General features: G+C 32.2%; 2 protein-coding genes across 7 annotated transcripts; one reads left to right on the forward strand and one right to left on the reverse strand.

Moving 5' to 3' along the window:
* Nucleotides 1-50: 50 nt before the first annotated feature.
* LOC136773204 (small ribosomal subunit protein mS40-like) lies at nucleotides 51-1,443 on the reverse strand. Of its 2 annotated transcripts, XM_066726658.1 has the most exons (6): nucleotides 1,145-1,443; nucleotides 936-1,056; nucleotides 719-863; nucleotides 524-621; nucleotides 277-407; nucleotides 51-204 (listed from the first exon to the last, which is right to left on the reverse strand). In XM_066726658.1, exons 2-6 carry the CDS (start codon nucleotides 999-1,001, stop codon nucleotides 51-53), a joined length of 594 nt encoding a protein of 197 aa, XP_066582755.1. In that variant the 5' UTR covers nucleotides 1,002-1,056; nucleotides 1,145-1,443. The 2 variants fall into 2 exon arrangements, with proteins under 2 accessions (XP_066582755.1, XP_066582754.1); XM_066726657.1 differs by having other exon boundaries at nucleotides 936-1,443.
* A 203-nt stretch (nucleotides 1,444-1,646) lies between these two features.
* On the forward strand, nucleotides 1,647-15,499 carry LOC136773427 (uncharacterized). 5 transcript variants are annotated; one of them, XM_066727114.1, is made up of 10 exons: nucleotides 1,647-1,779; nucleotides 1,895-2,938; nucleotides 3,160-3,225; nucleotides 4,000-4,184; nucleotides 4,494-6,382; nucleotides 11,013-11,239; nucleotides 11,322-11,454; nucleotides 11,546-11,848; nucleotides 11,967-12,126; nucleotides 12,220-15,499. In XM_066727114.1, exons 3-10 carry the CDS (start codon nucleotides 3,223-3,225, stop codon nucleotides 13,064-13,066), a joined length of 3,747 nt encoding a protein of 1,248 aa, XP_066583211.1. In that variant the 5' UTR covers nucleotides 1,647-1,779; nucleotides 1,895-2,938; nucleotides 3,160-3,222; the 3' UTR covers nucleotides 13,067-15,499. The 5 variants fall into 5 exon arrangements, with proteins under 5 accessions (XP_066583211.1, XP_066583212.1, XP_066583210.1 ...); XM_066727115.1 differs by having other exon boundaries at nucleotides 1,895-2,913; XM_066727113.1 differs by having other exon boundaries at nucleotides 1,895-2,898.
* Nucleotides 15,500-17,295: the final 1,796 nt, after the last annotated feature.

Consider the following 17,295-nt stretch of genomic DNA (forward strand, 5'->3'; position numbering starts at 1 on the left):
TAATACTTTTATAGATAAGATTTACTTAACAATTAGATTGAATACTAAAATTATTGTTTAATATCAGCTTTTGTCTCGGGATTATACCATTCAGAGTAATCGTACTCTCTAACCGGAGGATCAAAAGTAATGTATCCACAGTCTTTAGCTTTGTAGATAGCTAACAACAGTTTTTTATGTTGAGCTTGACAAATACCAGTTTTTCTGTATAATAGAAGAAAGTATTATTGACAAAATAAAAAAGATTCCTTTAGCAAAAAAAAGTTAATAACTCACGAGTAACATAAAACAGAACCATTGATATCTGATATAAACTGTTTCAATAAATCAATGTTTGTATAATCTAAAATTAAATATTCATCCCTACATATAGGGCATGGATTCCCAGTTGCAATTATTCCTGCTCTCTAAAAATGAAAATGTTACATTACAAACGCATTACTAAATTAGAAAATTATACAATATTTTCTGCTTTAGCGTCTTATGCTGATAGTTAAAGAATAAATCAAAGCTCAATACATACAATGCAAGTTTTTCTTGTTTTTTTAGGTGCAAATGCACCTTTGAAATTTCTTCTATACATAGTCCATACTGGATCTGAACCATAAGTTGTTTTGTAAGCTATGGAAGAACAAATAATTTGTTGTTATATATATTTTTATTTCAATTTGTAGTTTATTTTATAATAATATAATGTTATTTTTAAGGATTATCTTACCATCACTTTTTAAATATCTTATACTTGTTTCAGGTGAAACAGGATTTCTCCTGTCTTTTGATGCATCAATTAGTATATCTTTATCTGCTTCTACATTTTCGTCAAAAGATGCGGAAGAAATAGATATTAAACGTGTGGATATAACCTATTGAAATTGTAAAATAATGTTATTATATTTTTTAAAATAAACTAAACAGATATCACTATTATGTCTTACTCTTTGAAAAGAATTATGTCGAATTGCTCTTCCAGCAAATTGCAAACTTTTTATGATAAATGACATTATTATAGGTACTACAAAATTTATTTAATGATTTACAGTTGCAGTGTGCAATTCACTGTTTGAACGGTTCAAACGAGAATATACAGCTTTTTAATACGATATATTGTAAAATGTGCATAAAATATGTTAAACCTATAACTTACTACAAAAGAATCGAATACTTTAAAAGTTTTGTTACTAATTTTCCATCAAAAATTTATTTTAATGAAATGCTAAGACAATGCTGGCCTGAAAGCTTATCGCAAACAATGGATACAATAATTACATAATACAGTGGCATAAAAGCTTTAACTATTTAGTTAACAGTAATAATTTAATTAATAAATTTAATTTTATTTAAAAAATTTTGTAAAACCACGGACTTTTTAAAAAGTATGTTCTAAAATCAATTCCGTATATTAGAATGTGTAGAATCGTGTGTTGCGTATGTTATGTTGTCCAGTGTCGGCCAAACTCTGAAGTGTCCGAACAAAACAATAGAGTTGTGCAGCGTTCAATTATTGAACTTACGAAGGATCAAAATAAATACTAAACTACACTAATGCTGATTTGCTTAAATGTATAATGCATTTATAATTTATGAAATTGGTTAATAATATTAATAAAAAAATTTAATTTTTGTGGTAAGTTGATCCAATAACAAACTACCAGGAAGGATAAATATAGTTTTCGAAATAAAATGGTAAGTGTTATGACTCATCACAAGGGTAAACAGGAAGACGAAAGGGAAAAAGGAATTTCCGGATCGACGAGCAGCAGATGCTGCTTACGTGGTTAGGTGAGCTATTATCTATCAAAAGTTTTAATAATCTTCGAGTTTTAACTGCAAGATATACGAGAAAAGTTGACAAAGAGGTAAATGGAAGTAAATCGTTACAAATGTCTGCTTGCAGATGGAAGATTGGCGAGATCTACACGGATTTCTGACAGGCGTTAATAGCGTTCGAAGAGAAGCCCATTTGCTGCCATAACGCCACGTTTTCCGTACAGAAAATGTCCAATTTCTTATACGCTGCTGTGAATATTTATTTCCCATAAAAAGGACTTAGTTTTTAATATTTCAATGTGAGTGATTTACCGATTACCAAAAAGAAAAGAAAAATAATATGAAAGTACAAAAATATATATAGACGCGATCAGTTTCTTGGGGCGTTTCCAAAAAGGCTTCCTTGTCTCTCGAAACACCATATCAAGGCGTTTTATGAAGAGATTACAAAATAATCGCATACAATACGGCATTAAATGGGAAGCGGATATGATTTCGCACAATATTTATTGCCACATTTATATCCGATCGATATTTCGATAATAACAGGACTTTCGTAAAAGCCAAAAGAGAATGCCGTATTGATATAAGTAACGATTAAATTGATTTTTCGATCAAGTCAGTGTTGGACAGTGCTTAACGATAATTTCGTTTAAATTGGAATGAAAATTTGGTATTTTGGATTACATTTGCTACATAATTACACGGTATATTAATAGAATAAGCGGAAATTGTGACGTATGGTAGGGCGAGAGATAACGGTGTTTATTGGTCAAATGTCGTGCCGCTCCTTCACTCCGATTGGCCAGTGACACAGTTCCGAAGGTGGGATGTGCGCAGAAATTGTGCGCAGTAAGCGGCTCGGCAGTCGCTTCTGTAGTGAGGCTCGTTTGCTGAAGGACTCTCGTACCTAACACTTGCATTTTTGCCATATCTAGCGTGTATCGTTTTTGAATTTAGTAGCCCCAGTCAGTTTTGATTAAGAAATGACAATTAGCATTATTAAAACAGAGCAAATTAATTCGGTAGGCAGAAAAACATTTTTGCCTGCTAGAGTAAACTGTGACGTAGTAAGCTGATCACGTATGGACTGATCAGGAGCTACGTAATAACTTGAGGAAAAGAAAGAAGGCGAGAAGCATAAACGTTATAAACTATTCGTAATTTTTTGGTGAATCCAATACTTCCGAGCTTTATTAGAGCCAATTTGAGCATAATCGCTAAAATATTTTACGAGAACTTTGAAGATCAGTCGAGTGTTTCGCTTTGCGTATTCGGTCGTTCGTGACGAAGCTTATACAAAATGGCGCTAATACGCTTCTTGCGATAAAACCCCAATTACCATTATGTGAATCCTAGCACGGAAAGTCAGATTTTTGTGTTTCGTTGCAGATTGTTGCTATGATTATACGCTACAAGGCAAAATTACGCTAAAGTCACCAAGGATTGTACAAGATGGTGAGTTTTGATTCTTTTTTTTCTCATCTACTTGAAGTATTTGTTCGGCTGGTTGATGGACATTTCGTTTGAGCAATATCTCTTTCGTTAGAATTCATTGCGATAGATGGCGCCACAGTATCCCTGATGCATTGTATGCTCATGGAAATATTGAAGGGAGGGGGGGGGGGGGAGGGCGAGGGGTCTTCAAGATCAATAACCTTCCGCGCTGTGACCCGATATCCTATTTTCGTCGATTTGTTATCTTGATGCCCCTCATCATTCGCACTTATTAAATAATATTAAATTAATTGTACTCACACAAATCAATATAACATTATATATATAGTTTTGCGAATACTGCTTATATAATGTTTCCTTTTTTTTGCCCTAAATTAGATGACTTTGATTATTTGAACATTTAATAGAACTACATTATTTCGAATGTTTTCTTTGATTCTACTGTAATCTAAGAAGTTTAATTGTTTTCTATTTTATTTATCCGATAATGAAGTATGGAGAGATTAAAATGCATGTAAAAGTACACAAGAATATATTTCTATTGTATTCTTATACATAAACTGCATGCAAGAATAAATAAGAGATTCTGAACCATGGATGGTTTGTATTACAAGACCATGCTTCTGATATGAATCTTACATTTTAAGTAAAAGCTATAATTGTTTCATATATATTATTTTATTTAGTCTCCATCCAATTTATAAACTAGGAAAAGGCATTTTTTATAAAATATATGTCAATAATATTTATTTTTTATTCCTTTCATAAATATAGCCACGGATAGATCCATTATCATTGCTCAAGTGCCTCAGTGTTCTTCTGGGTCCCACTGGTGGCATTAAAAGTAAAGAAGAAGTTCATAGATTGGCAAATCTTATGACTAAGTTTTCCAAGAAACTGGTCTCCAAATGCATTTATATTCAAATACTTAAGACTACAAACACTGAGCTTCTTAGTCAGTAAGTTATTATTATTATATTCAATTTTCTGCTTTAGAAATGTTGAGTTATTATTTTTCTTTTAATAGTGATGCATGTAGAAACACACAATTCAAATTTTATTTTACTTGTGTCAAAAATATTATAACATGCAAAATTAAGAAAACAGAGGCTTAGAACCATAGGGTGGTTATAATTAATAGACCATACTCACTGATATAAGTTTCACAAATATTATTACATAAGGGAACATTGTTATTTTGAAAAAATATTACTAAATAGCGTGAAAGTCTAATATTGGTTTATCTTATCTCTTTTTCTTTATTGTAGATTTATGGGTGCTGGAGGATGGAACCTCATTCATATGTGGCTTACTGATGGTATTTTAGCAAAAAATTGGGCTCTAATCCAAGAGCTTTTAGAACTTTTATTACTTTGTCCAGTGGACATTGAAAGACTGAAAAGCAACAATTGTCCAAAATTGATAAAAGGTTTGTCAAAAGAGGGCAGTCACCAGGGTGTTCGTGTATTAGCAAGTCGTCTGGTTGAGCAGTGGTTAAAGATAGTTAAAGGAGAAGCTGCGCCTAATTCGGTTCCAGCCCAAATTATGACAGTCCCCTTGCAAAACAATGCAAACATGGGTCAAAGTCTATTGGTGCAATCGACGCTTCAACAGCCACAACAGTTTTCATTAAGTTGTGGTCTTCAATCCACAGACTCATTGGAAAATGCTACTATCCAAGTTCAGGACTTGCAATTTACACAAAGTGCAGTATCAAGCGTCCCTGCCTCCCAAGTGCAACAAATTTCCGAAGATCAGCAGCATTTACCAGAGAAAGTACAACTTCAACCAGTGCAATTGCAGTTTATTGGCAAGCCTCAACAGATTCAATTACAGCAACAGCAGCAGTCATCGGTGCAGCTTATGAAGAAGCAATCTTACGTTGTTGTATCTTCATCTTCGCAGTCTGTCCCTGTATATACCATTACCATTCGTGATGGCAAACAGGTCTTGGCAAAAGTCGAGACTGATCCTGCCAATATCAATAGTGTTCTTAATACAAATAATACAAGCGTAGATATTAATGGCGATATCATGGTCGAAGACGCTCTTTCAATTAATGATGAAAAATTAGCGATAGGAGATAGCACACGAGAAACTGTTAGTGAAAGAGTGATTAGTGATAATAAAGTTAGCTTAACGAATGATGCGACGAAAGAATGCTTGGACCAAGAGCCCAGTGAAGTGAAGTCAATCATATTTAATTCTAATGATGTCAATGATATTGAAGTTATAAATGTTAAAGCTAAAGATAATAAAGATGTAAAGCCTATTGTTAGTAGTGATAGTAATAAGTCTAGTGACAAAGAGAATCGGGACTTTAGTAAAAAGGATGAAAAGAAGTCTATTAGTAGTTCAGATAAAAAGAGCAGTAGTCACCATCACAGTTCATCTTCGTCGAAAAGTTCTTCTAAGCATGGCACGAGCTCGTCTTCGCATCGTAGTAGCAGCAGTAGCTCCGGTCACCGATCTAGCAGTCATCGTTCCAGTTCATCCACGAGCTCGAAAAGCTCCAGTTCCAAGGACAAGTCTTCCAAGGATAAAGAAAAGCACTCCTCGTCCTCGAAACATGGTAGCAGCGGCAAAAATAAATCCGAGAGAGATAAGGAAAGGGAGAAAGAGAAGGAGAAACAGAAAAAGGACCAAGCGGAAAAAGATAAGGCTACTCTTGAGAAAGTTCAAGCTCAAGCATTGAGTTCAAAGCTCGGCAAAATCCCAAAAAAGAAGTCTGAGGATGAGAAGACCGATCAGAAGAAATCGTCAACGGAATCGCAGGATTTGAAGGAGAATAAGGACAAGGATGCGAAGAAACTTAACAACTTGCCCGAGAAGAAAAATATTTCCATCTCCATTGAGAATAGAAAAAATAATCAGGACTCTTCGCGACCAAAAACTGTTAAAACATTTAATTCTAAGTTCAGGTCTACGGGTTTGGAAGAAGAGGTAAAGCCTCCTCCGCCGAGAAATTCGAAGAAGCCAACAGCAACATCTGAGAAGAAATCAATCCCCTTGAAATTACCAGCGCTGAAAAGACCATCACCTTTGAGAGATACTGCACAACCCACTGATAAACGGGCTAGACTCTCTTTGGACTCGCCTATTACGCCGACTGAGGAGAAGAAAGGAGGCATCAAATTAATTCCACCTAAGCCAAAACGTAAGTATATTTCTTTAATTCTTTACCCTGTATCTTATTATTATCTTGTTTTCAGTATTAGTCTTTCATCGCTTTAATGCTCCTCTTTTCATGTCGAATCTATTTACCTTTAACTCCGATTTTTTTTCTCTTGTAAGGTATGCGGCAATTTATCTTTAGTAAAGTAATAATAAGAATTGCTTAGGGTAATGCCGAGTTTCGATAGCTCTTTTAGAATTTACATTTTGGCCAATATTAATTTTTAATCTACTGTTAAAGAATAGAAATTTGTTATTTCTCTTGAAATCTAGAAATATCATTATTTATAATAGTAATACTTCAGTTTTATTGCCCTTACGATCAAAATCTACGCGTTCGATGATTATTTTAATCTGTAATTATTTTTAACAACAAAGAAATGTTTTTATAATTTATCTGGAAATTGCTTATATATATATACGTTTATATATCTCCATTATTTTTCAACTACATATATATATATATATACATGAATTTATAAAGTTAATATATTTTAAGAAAACATAATATTAGTCAGAGCCCTAGCATCAAAGACTAATTGAACGAGAAATAATATTGCTACGAAAATTGGCATTACAATTAAACAAAATTTACTACTAACCTTGCAAATATTGAGTTTTCAGGTGGGTCATTCCGGAAGACATACAGGCAGGCACAGTACTTTGCATTTATATTTTATACTTATGTTTTGTGCTAAATTTATGGTTCCAATTACAAACTTTTAATTATACATGCTATTAATATAACATTTCTTTCAGGAGCTTATCATATTTTGTATTCCTTAACATAATCCCCAAACTTTTTTAAAGAAATTATTATTAGAGTTTTTCGCAAGATGTAAGAAAAACCTATTGGATTTCATGGAGATGGAACTTCAACCTATAAAAACATTGTGTTAGAAGAACAAAGAAGAAATATTAGGATCAAGTCAACTTCAATTTATTTCATATAGTAAGAAGATTCAGCAGGTAATCTTCGATAAAATATTCATTAAAACATATTATTATTGAAACTATAAGCTGATATTACTAAAGCTATTATAACTAAAAGTGCCGTACGACTAATAATAAGTTCGTGAAATTCCTTCGACGTCAATGGAATCGATTGACCGAGAAACGCGAAAATTGAACATTACGTCAAAAAATTTGTCTAATTTTGTTTTTGCTGTTTCTTGAAATGTGTGTGATAGAATACCGTTTATCATTCGATTGATGCTCTAAACTTTTTCATCACGGATAGTACCTAATCTACTTAGGTAAGGTTATAAAAACTTATCTGTCCATATTTTTCCCTTGTACATGTACACCCTATTAAGCATTTCAATAAATTAATCAGAAATCTGGAAATACTGAACTTGGGTTTCTGCTATACATCTTGCTCACTCTGAATGCTTGATAAAGCGAATGCTCTTACTGCGGACCCATCCAGATTTCCATCCTCTCGGTAGAATTTGCATTAAATTTGAATAAAATTTTATAGTATCAGTGGAACGTTTAAAATGGTGTTATTCAAGGAAAAGTGTATTATTAAAAGGTTTGGAAAATCTATGAACGAATTAAACTTAGAGAAGTTTTTGAACGCTATTCAGTTTATTTATTACCATTGAGATTTTTTATCGAAGGTATTGGGTTTTTTCCATGTTCTAATACTGATTATAATTAAATTAAAAGCCCACCATTTTAAACGTAATCATTAATAGGGACAAATTTTTTAATTAGAATGCTCTGAAGAGCAAGAGTTCAGTATTGATTCGTACATGGTTATTATCACAGCCTATTCATGACACAAATTACCTAATTGATTAGAGAGAATTGAAATTTGCTTGGGAATGACAGATCCTGAGTACCCTTGGAGAGTGAAATGTGAAGAGTAGTACGAAGTGGATGCGATGAGAGGACGAGAGAAAGTATAAGGATGAAAGATAGAGAAAATGGGTATCGTATGTTTGTATGAATGGCTGTAAGGTAGATAAAAAGTGCAACAAGGAAGGCTTCAAAGGATCCCATTCGGTGAATTGCAATGGACTACGGATTCAGAATGAATATTCGACAAAACATGAGAGGGAGAGATTATGGCGTTGGCGTCCTTGTACAAGAAGTCCCCGTAGGAACCATCGGGCCTCTTCACTTCGTAATTCTGGCTATGACGTCGAACATGGTGAAGAAGCGGTCGCGGATTTTTTGATTGGGATAAGAAAGGGCAATAACCAGCAATTTTCTTCAAGCCTCTATTATTCCTTTTGTTATTAAATAGATAGTGAATTCCTTTTCTTATCGCAGGAAGCAAGCAAAATAAGCATTTCACAAAGACTTGAAGTTACCAAGTTATATATTAAAAAAAAAGCCAACGGTTATTGCTCAAACACATAATCTTATCATTTCAGCAATTACAAACTTTTTATTCCCTTTAGAGATTTAAATAAAAATAGTGCTGATAAATACAGGTCTTATTTTTAAAATGCAGGTATTGGTAATGAAACAAAGTCAACAAATGTTTAGGGTAGTAATTTCAAGACCCGTTCGAATATAATCCTTTTCCTACAATTTTTTTAAAAGAGATATCGAAGGTATGAAATATTTATTGGTTGAAATTATATAGAGCATAAAAATGTAAAGCTTTGAATAACAACTAAAATTTGACAAAAGAGGATATCGAACTTGATTTGAAAGAGGCAAATAAGTCATTTTTTACATTAATTATTTTCTATAAATTTGTAAAATTGCGTAATGAATCGCGTTACTCTCCTCAAGGAAGGGTCGATGTTTTTGCAATGGTTTATACATACATCCGCGTCACGGCCTATCTCTTGCCTAGTAAACCGTTACGTATTAACCTTTCACAAAACATCATCTCTTACTCGGTCATTCCTCATTTGAACACAGCACTTGCTTAAAAAACATTACAACTTGTTTACAAATTTACTTTCAGTTGAGATACGTTCAAAAACAAAAGCAATACTAAAATATTTAATTATTTACTGCAGTACTGATGTTATAACTACGCGGTTAATTATTCCTATGAAAAAAATTGAGTAAAAACTAAATATGTAAAGATTTAAAGTTTATACCGTGAACAATTGATCTTTTTTTAAAAAGCGTTTAAATATTGCATTGTTAAACGTTGAAGATTTGCCTTTTCATTAATTAATTTTTATTTTACGTTCTAAATTTTTGCGGATGTTAAAGCTTTACGATTTATGAACTTCAATATTCCTAATTTGAACAAATTGAAGCAGATCTTTTTAACGTAGTTTATGTTCTAATTATGTCCATGTCCTTTTCAGGGACATCTTGTAACATATGTAAACTATATTATAGTCTTTAATTAATTTATATTAAATATATTGGACTTATGAAAGTTTAAGGATTCTAAGATATTATCATTATTTATTTTCTCTAATAAAAATTATTTATTTATGCTTTTCTTTGTTAACTGTATTGCATTCATTTTATGATGAATATATATATATATATATATATATATGAAAGTTTATAAATGATACGATGAAAAGATCTTCGTTAATAAAGGTTTATTAAAATAATTCTTTTTAGGGCTCGGTACTTTCATGTGTTGGCCAAATATAAAAATTAGTTAGAAAAACAGTTTTGCTCTTTATCGACGTTTATGTGCACATCGATGACGAATAAAATACTAAGAAATCGACAAACAGATATCCTTTACATATATGTTAGAACAGTTATTACTTTTTTATCAATTTTGTATAAAGTAGATATTTTTTCATAAACGAAGTGACATATTATGAACGTTTTTTCTTTATTAATTAAATAATCCACAATGTTATCTTCAATTCCTCTTAATAAAGATATTTTTTGTGTACACCACAAATAATACGTCGGTGAATTAAATAACTAAGACTTAATAGGCCTGGGAATATTTTGCTTGAGTGTGCATTTATTGTAGGAAATCCTATACTCTAAATACTGTTGAGTATAAAAGAATTATCATGAGTCATTCTGTTTCTGAAAATAGTGCAGCAAGTGGATTTTTAAAGCCATGGCATATATACAGTCACATGCACAGTATAAGAACCACATAACTATATAATGATAACATTTTAATTTAAAGATACTTTTTAGTATAATATAATGGAGTATTCTTATACGAATATAATGTAACATTTTTATTATTAAGAAAATATAAATATCAGTAATTTATATAGAGTTACAGAATTGTTTTGCGATATTTTCTATTAACGGATATTATTATTTCAGTATTTTAAGTATAGTTCATGATTTAATATAAGAACTGTAAAAAAAATGTACAACGTACCTTCAAATGTACTTTTCCAATTAAGACTTTGTACGAGATTTCATACAATATATTCGCATTTTTATCTTTAATTTGTATTTTTTTCTTTGCAGGAGCGTCTTTGTTTATAATTATTGACTTAATTAAATTGCTATTATAATTGTTTAATTATTTTAACTTCTAATTGTAATTTGGTCAATAAAAACTGGATATTCATTTAATGCAAAGTATAATGCCTGCTTGTATGACGGAACCATTCTGATTTTCTGAAAAATTGATATAAGTACAGAAGACGCTTTAGTTTATGTAGATTCTTAATGGTAATTTATAATTTTTTGTTTAGCGATGGTGTTGCAAGAGAGTGATATGTTTATGGATGCTTTAACGGCTTCGACGAAAAGCAAAGAGCCCAGGAAGCGGAAACGGAGAACGTCCATAACGAAAGACGGTCCTAGCGAAGTTAAAAAGCAAGAAAATAGCGGTACAGAAAATCGCGACATAACACCGCCACCATCTTCACCTATTAGTGCCGATGAGAAATCTCCAATTGTTCTCAAACCTACTCTTAAGGTATTATCTATTTCTTATTGCGAGACACCTAAGTATATTTTTATTCAAAATTATTGACGTCAATTGTTACCTTTAATTTTAGTTTTATCAGGACACACTGGAGACCGAGGAAGATAAAGAACAAAAAGACAGGGATAACGACGATGATGAGAAGAAAGAGAAGGATGATGAGAATGAGAGAGATAGGGATATTGATGACGATAGAGGGACTAGCAGTGAGTATAGATGCTAAGTCTTTGTATTTTATCTTTTTTTTGTTGAATTAAGTTAGTGTATACCGATTTTATTAATAACATGTATTTGCAGCGCCTACACCGGATGATGATTTGGATGAAAAAGGTATAAATTCTCCGGACGAAGGCTCCTCTGATGAATCTAAGAGGGAAGGAACCTCGGAAATACGTTATGTGGGTGGTCTCAGAAGTGTTTTAATACTCCAAAAACGTAAAGGACCAAAGAAAACGCTTAAGTGGAAACCCGAATTGGAATCGATTAGGTATTTCGAGCTAGACGAAACGGAAAGGGTCAATGTGACGAAAACATTTACAGACATGAAGCAAATGGAGAAACAAAATGAAAGAGAAGCATTCCAAATGGCTCGGAAATTATGTAAGTAGTTTGAAATTTCATATTTCTCAATGCTGGAATTTATCATGAATTAAAAAAATTAACAGAAAAAGATAATAATAGTGCTTCGCTTAATATATTTTTGATTCTTCATTTTCAGGCAATGAAGATTTGATGGAGGAAAAGACTAGGTGGAAACCATTGATACCAATTGACTTACCGCCTCCTCTTGTAGACCCTGGAAAGGATAGTAGAGAAAAAGACATTCAATATGCTAGAGAAAAAGGCATTTTGCAGGCACTCTATTTTAATCGCAGCATGTATGTGTTTTTTTACATAGTATTACTTATATATATTTGGAGATAGAGAAAACAAGAAATTAACGGAGAATCGTTTCTTTTTTTTTCCAATAGGATTCCAGACTCCGCTGCGGAGCCGGATGAAGAAAGGCATCATGTATTGACGGACCCCAAGATAATACCATTGGACGATTTAACAGGAAACAAGGAAAGCGAAAAGGACTTCACTAGTGTCCCTTGGCCAGAGCCAAAACCCCAATTGGCACCCCAACCAACACCGATGACTAATTTCCACTTCCAGTCATTCCCACATGCTCAACAGGCAATGATGCCACCACTTGGTCCGCAAGGGACGATGGGTCAGATGCCGCAAATACCGCAGCAAATAATGCAGCAAACTCATATGACCCCGATAGGCACCGATCTCACGGGACCAATACCAGCAAGTGGTGGTGGTTGGAGAACTGGGGATGGAAAAGTCGTGGTACCCGATGTGACAATGAATCCTATTCCCAATTTGTCCGGAGGATTTCCTCAAGCAATAGAAAACAATTCTATGGTTCCGCCTGGTATGATGGGTCCACCATTATATAACCAACAGCAGGATAACTTTGGTATGATGGGACCAGACGATATGGGCTATAATATGAATCCTAACAACTTTCAGGGGCCACCTGGACCTATGTTTGGTCCCGGTCCTGGTCCCGGACCCGGTCCAAATTTTCAAACTCACAGAGGTGGAGGTCCGATGCACAATCGTGGAAGAGGAGGGCCTGGTCCTGGGTGGTTCAGGGGTGGCGGTGGTCCTCCAGGAAGGGGAGGATGGAGAGGAGGCGGAGGCGGTTGGAGAGGCAATGGAAAGCAGCCGCCAGTCTGCAGGCAATTCTCCAAAAATGGGTATTGTCGCGTTGGGGAAAAGTGTCAATATCTTCATCCGGGCGTGAATTGCCCACCGTTCTAAGTCAACAAATACACGGTTGATGGCATGAAAGTATTGAAAAATAATTCTATTTTAGTCTGTGAGGACAATAGAATTTATAATGAAATCATTTCGAGTAGTTCTTGGCCAAGAAATGAATGACTTAAGATTTCTAGGTGCAACGGGACCACCGATGTTAAGCCGGCTGAAAAACCGCTTATCATGTTATAATATATGATCAGAAGACACGGGCTTTACCGGAAAGTCCTAAAAGCTTTAGTACAGGATAACAAAAATATCGGAGTTCGTCTGTAGAGAAAAAAATGAAACTTCATTGGCAAAATTTGTCAATATATTCATTCTGTACTAGCTCCCCATTGTTATATACTTCAGTATAAACAGTTAACAAAGCTCGATATATATGATTCTTGCGACGTTAAATCCACCGATCATGAAATTTAAATGATATTATTTCTTATTTTGTGATCTAATCTTAATGTGCAATTTTGTTACGATTTTGATAATTGATTATTTCTTAGGAAGACGTGTCATTTAATATCAAAGTACACGATGAATCCTTCATTGTCCATTGATCTTGTTAGTTATGAGTTTTCGAAGGATAATGCTTCTGATTTGTTTCCCGAATTCTGAAGGAACTAATGTATACGTTTTGTACAGTAAACCTTTTAAGTCGAGAAGAGAGATTTCGCCAAGATCGACAGGGCAGTGAGAAGATAATATAGGTTCTGAAGCTGCTGGACGGCGAATGATTCTTAATCATCACCTTAATATATTTTTGCTTAGTTTCCTAAATTTTATAAAGAAACATGACCGAAGTATTTGTCAAGCCACTATTATTCTTGTTGAGTATTTTATATACAAGTAATTTGTTTCGTCTTCCTTTTCAACTTTCAACATCCTAACTGTTGCTATGTTTTTTTCACAATGTTGTTTAATGTCACTTCATTGTGTGACATTAAATACTTTTAGTATTGACGATAAAGCATAGTAACTATGGGTAATGATAATTGCTTTCCTTTTGTCAGAGTAAGGATGCAATAATGTAAATAACAATCATTCTATAGTTCTACTAGCTTTAAAAACCTAAATTTTTAAAGCTGTGAAATTGATACTTTATTTACATCTGGGAAGTCTTATTTATGTTACAATTTACGCATATATATGAAAATATTGCTAACAAGAAAGAATAAATACTTTACCTAATCAAAACTTTAGTGAAGAAAAATCACATTTTTAACTGAAGCTTAAACAGCCTATTTTCTTTAGAAATTGAGTTTTCTGCACTGTGAACTTTTACATGTACATAATTGTAAATATTATTGTATTATCATGTATAAAATTACTAGTTCATATTTCAAGAGAGAGACTGCTTTAGATCTAGGCTGTACGCAGCAATAGAATGTAATGAAATTTAAGTTCTTCAAGGACTCAGAGAGCATGATTTGACTTGCAGGTTAAAAATACCAGATAAAAAATCTCAAGTGACATGCGATTATGTTAAAATGCGTTAACAATGTAGCTCAGATCGCCAATACAATAGTATTGTATCAAAAATTTTGTACGATTATAATAGGTAACAGGTACTTTTTTGTACATGTTTGATCGCATTGTGCTTGTAAATAACAATGTTTATTGTAAAAAAATTGCTTGAAGAAATACATGAGTTAGGAATATTTTTAAATCATTGTTTTTCTTTGCGTTACTTTCATTCCCTTCTTGTCGTGTATATATTGAATTTTTTCATTTAATTGCATCGCCTAAGAATTTAGTAACACGAAACTTTGAAAATAGAAAAAGAAGTAATCTAAACCTACATACACAGGCAATTTAGATTAATTATTCGAATGGTTTACAAAAGCGTATTCTAGTTTGATCATGAATGCCCTTTATTCTAGAAGAGAATTTGCTTAAAATATTTCAATTCCATTTCATATTGTACATTAATAATAACTAACTGGATTTCTCATATGGTAATTAAGGGGTGAAAATTTTGGAAACTTTAAAAGATTAATTCCATTTATTGATATAACATTTCCTTTTATTCCTACAATATTTTCAAAAGCTAAAATTGTTAGAACTATCAACTTATTGTAAATGCTAAGACACGCGTGTTTCTGTTGTATTAAATATATCTTTTGTAGTTTCGATAAAATACATGATAATCTGTTGAAAACGGCATATTTCGAATTAATAAATACAAGGGAATTTTATCCACCTTCAATTTTATTTGTCATAAAAAATATAGTATAAGTAATATGATCAAATGAGATCAAACTAATATCATTACCGTATTTATGCATAAAAGCTACAGGTTTTCTTTTACCTGATGTGCATAATACATTAATGGATTATTTTTTACTTCCGTTATTAGGCAATAATCCATTATCTACATTTCATTTTAAAATTTAATTATTGTACAAAAAATGTTGAATAAATTTATTGAATAAAATATGACATTATGATAGTATTTTATCCCTCTGATCATGTAAATCTATAATGTTTTTCATCATTATAAAAAACTATCTAGATTTGACTGCAATTGCCTACTAATTTTTCATTGTAAATAACATTGAATTCTTCGACTATTTCAAAGACTGAAACAATAGAAACACATTTGATGGAAATGTGGTTATAAGTAAACATTAATTGATTTATAATGATATAATAAACACAGCATATCGTTTTCAGAATAGAATTCATTTTAGGCAGACATTAATTAAAGTTGAAGCGTACGTGTTTACCAACAAGGAACTTTAATGTGAAAGACTGATTTGCAGTTAGTAGTCGAAATTTTTTTAAGTTTAATAAAACTTTGTTTTATCTTTTATTAATGATCGAAAGCAAAAAATTTAATTTTATTATTCCTAAACGCGGTCAGTTATACTGTAGAATCGTTTTAAATACAATAAGAAGTGAATGAATGTATTATGAAATATTTAATGATTTTTCCGCAATCTTTTCATTACGTCAAATATTTCCTTACTATCAATTTTTCTATATGTTATATATTCACCTATAATCAAATGTAATAACTTTAGAAATGCTACGCGACTCAAAAAAAACTATTGGAGTTAAATCATTTGCTCTAATAACATGCTTCTGACAGAATACCAAAAAATTAGTTAGCAATGTGGAAGAAACATGATACATGTTAATTAGAAAAGAATCCTCGATCTATACGTGCTTATAAATGGAGAAATATGTTGCTATACAAATGTTACAAAATAAAATAGTTTAATTTATTCTTCTTACGATATTGATTTAAAAATAGATTGCTGAATAAAAACAATTAGGCCAACTGTATATAGACAAAGTTATATAAAAAAACGCATTGGAAGCTATAGAGACGGAGCATCAGCAATTGTTTATTGTCTTTTGTTTTAGTCCCTTCAGTTCTATTATTTAGTTGTTATAATTATACTGCAGTTAGAAGCTGTACAATTGTTAATAATTAACAGAAAATATCCAGATTACATTCGAGCTATTGGTATGATTTTTTACAATAATTTGTTATTCTTTATGATATTATTAATACTAATGACTGTTTTAACTAATAAAATTAGTATTAATACTTTTATAATAATCAATTATAATAGTTTCAAATTTATTATAATTCCTGTTACGTAAATATATAATTTGCATGTTCTATTCTTTTATATTCATCAAAATTGATACATAGAATGTACTATTAGTTTCCCAAATATGTAAGAAAATAGTGTTTGCAACGATAATATATATAGCATATATTTATTAACGAGCTATAAAAAAGTCAAAATTGAGTTGTAACGATTCATATAACAATTGCAACGATAATAGCGTGTGTGAATACACCGATAGAGAAGAGAGAATGTGTTGCTTTAACTTATATGAATATACGGAATGACCAGTGAAAAACTGCAAAACTTTAACGATAGGCAGCGCTATTAGGCGTTAACAAGTTTTTCACTAGGCATTTCGTATACTTACAATTTACAAATTACAAAAAGCAAATACACTCTCAATAATTCACTATCATTGTATTTCGCGCAAGATGCCTATAAAGTAAATTAGTAAAAGACGGTAAGAGAATTTGGTGATACGAAGTTCTACGAAGTATCCGAATTTCGAAGTACCTCTGGAGAGAGTATAAGGCCCTATTTTTGTTTGGAGCGGAGAGTTGTGAGAGAAGGGTGAGGGAAAGAAAGGCTAGCCGCCATGAGTGGCCATTACATGTGTTTATAGACATGTCACATAATGGCATAATGGTATAT

The sequence above is a fragment of the Prorops nasuta genome, unplaced genomic scaffold (genome assembly GCF_024137725.1).
Source record: "Prorops nasuta isolate Cenicafe-Biocafe unplaced genomic scaffold, Cenicafe_Pnas_1.2 PNAS00005, whole genome shotgun sequence".
Classification (NCBI taxonomy): Eukaryota; Metazoa; Arthropoda; class Insecta; order Hymenoptera; family Bethylidae; genus Prorops; species Prorops nasuta.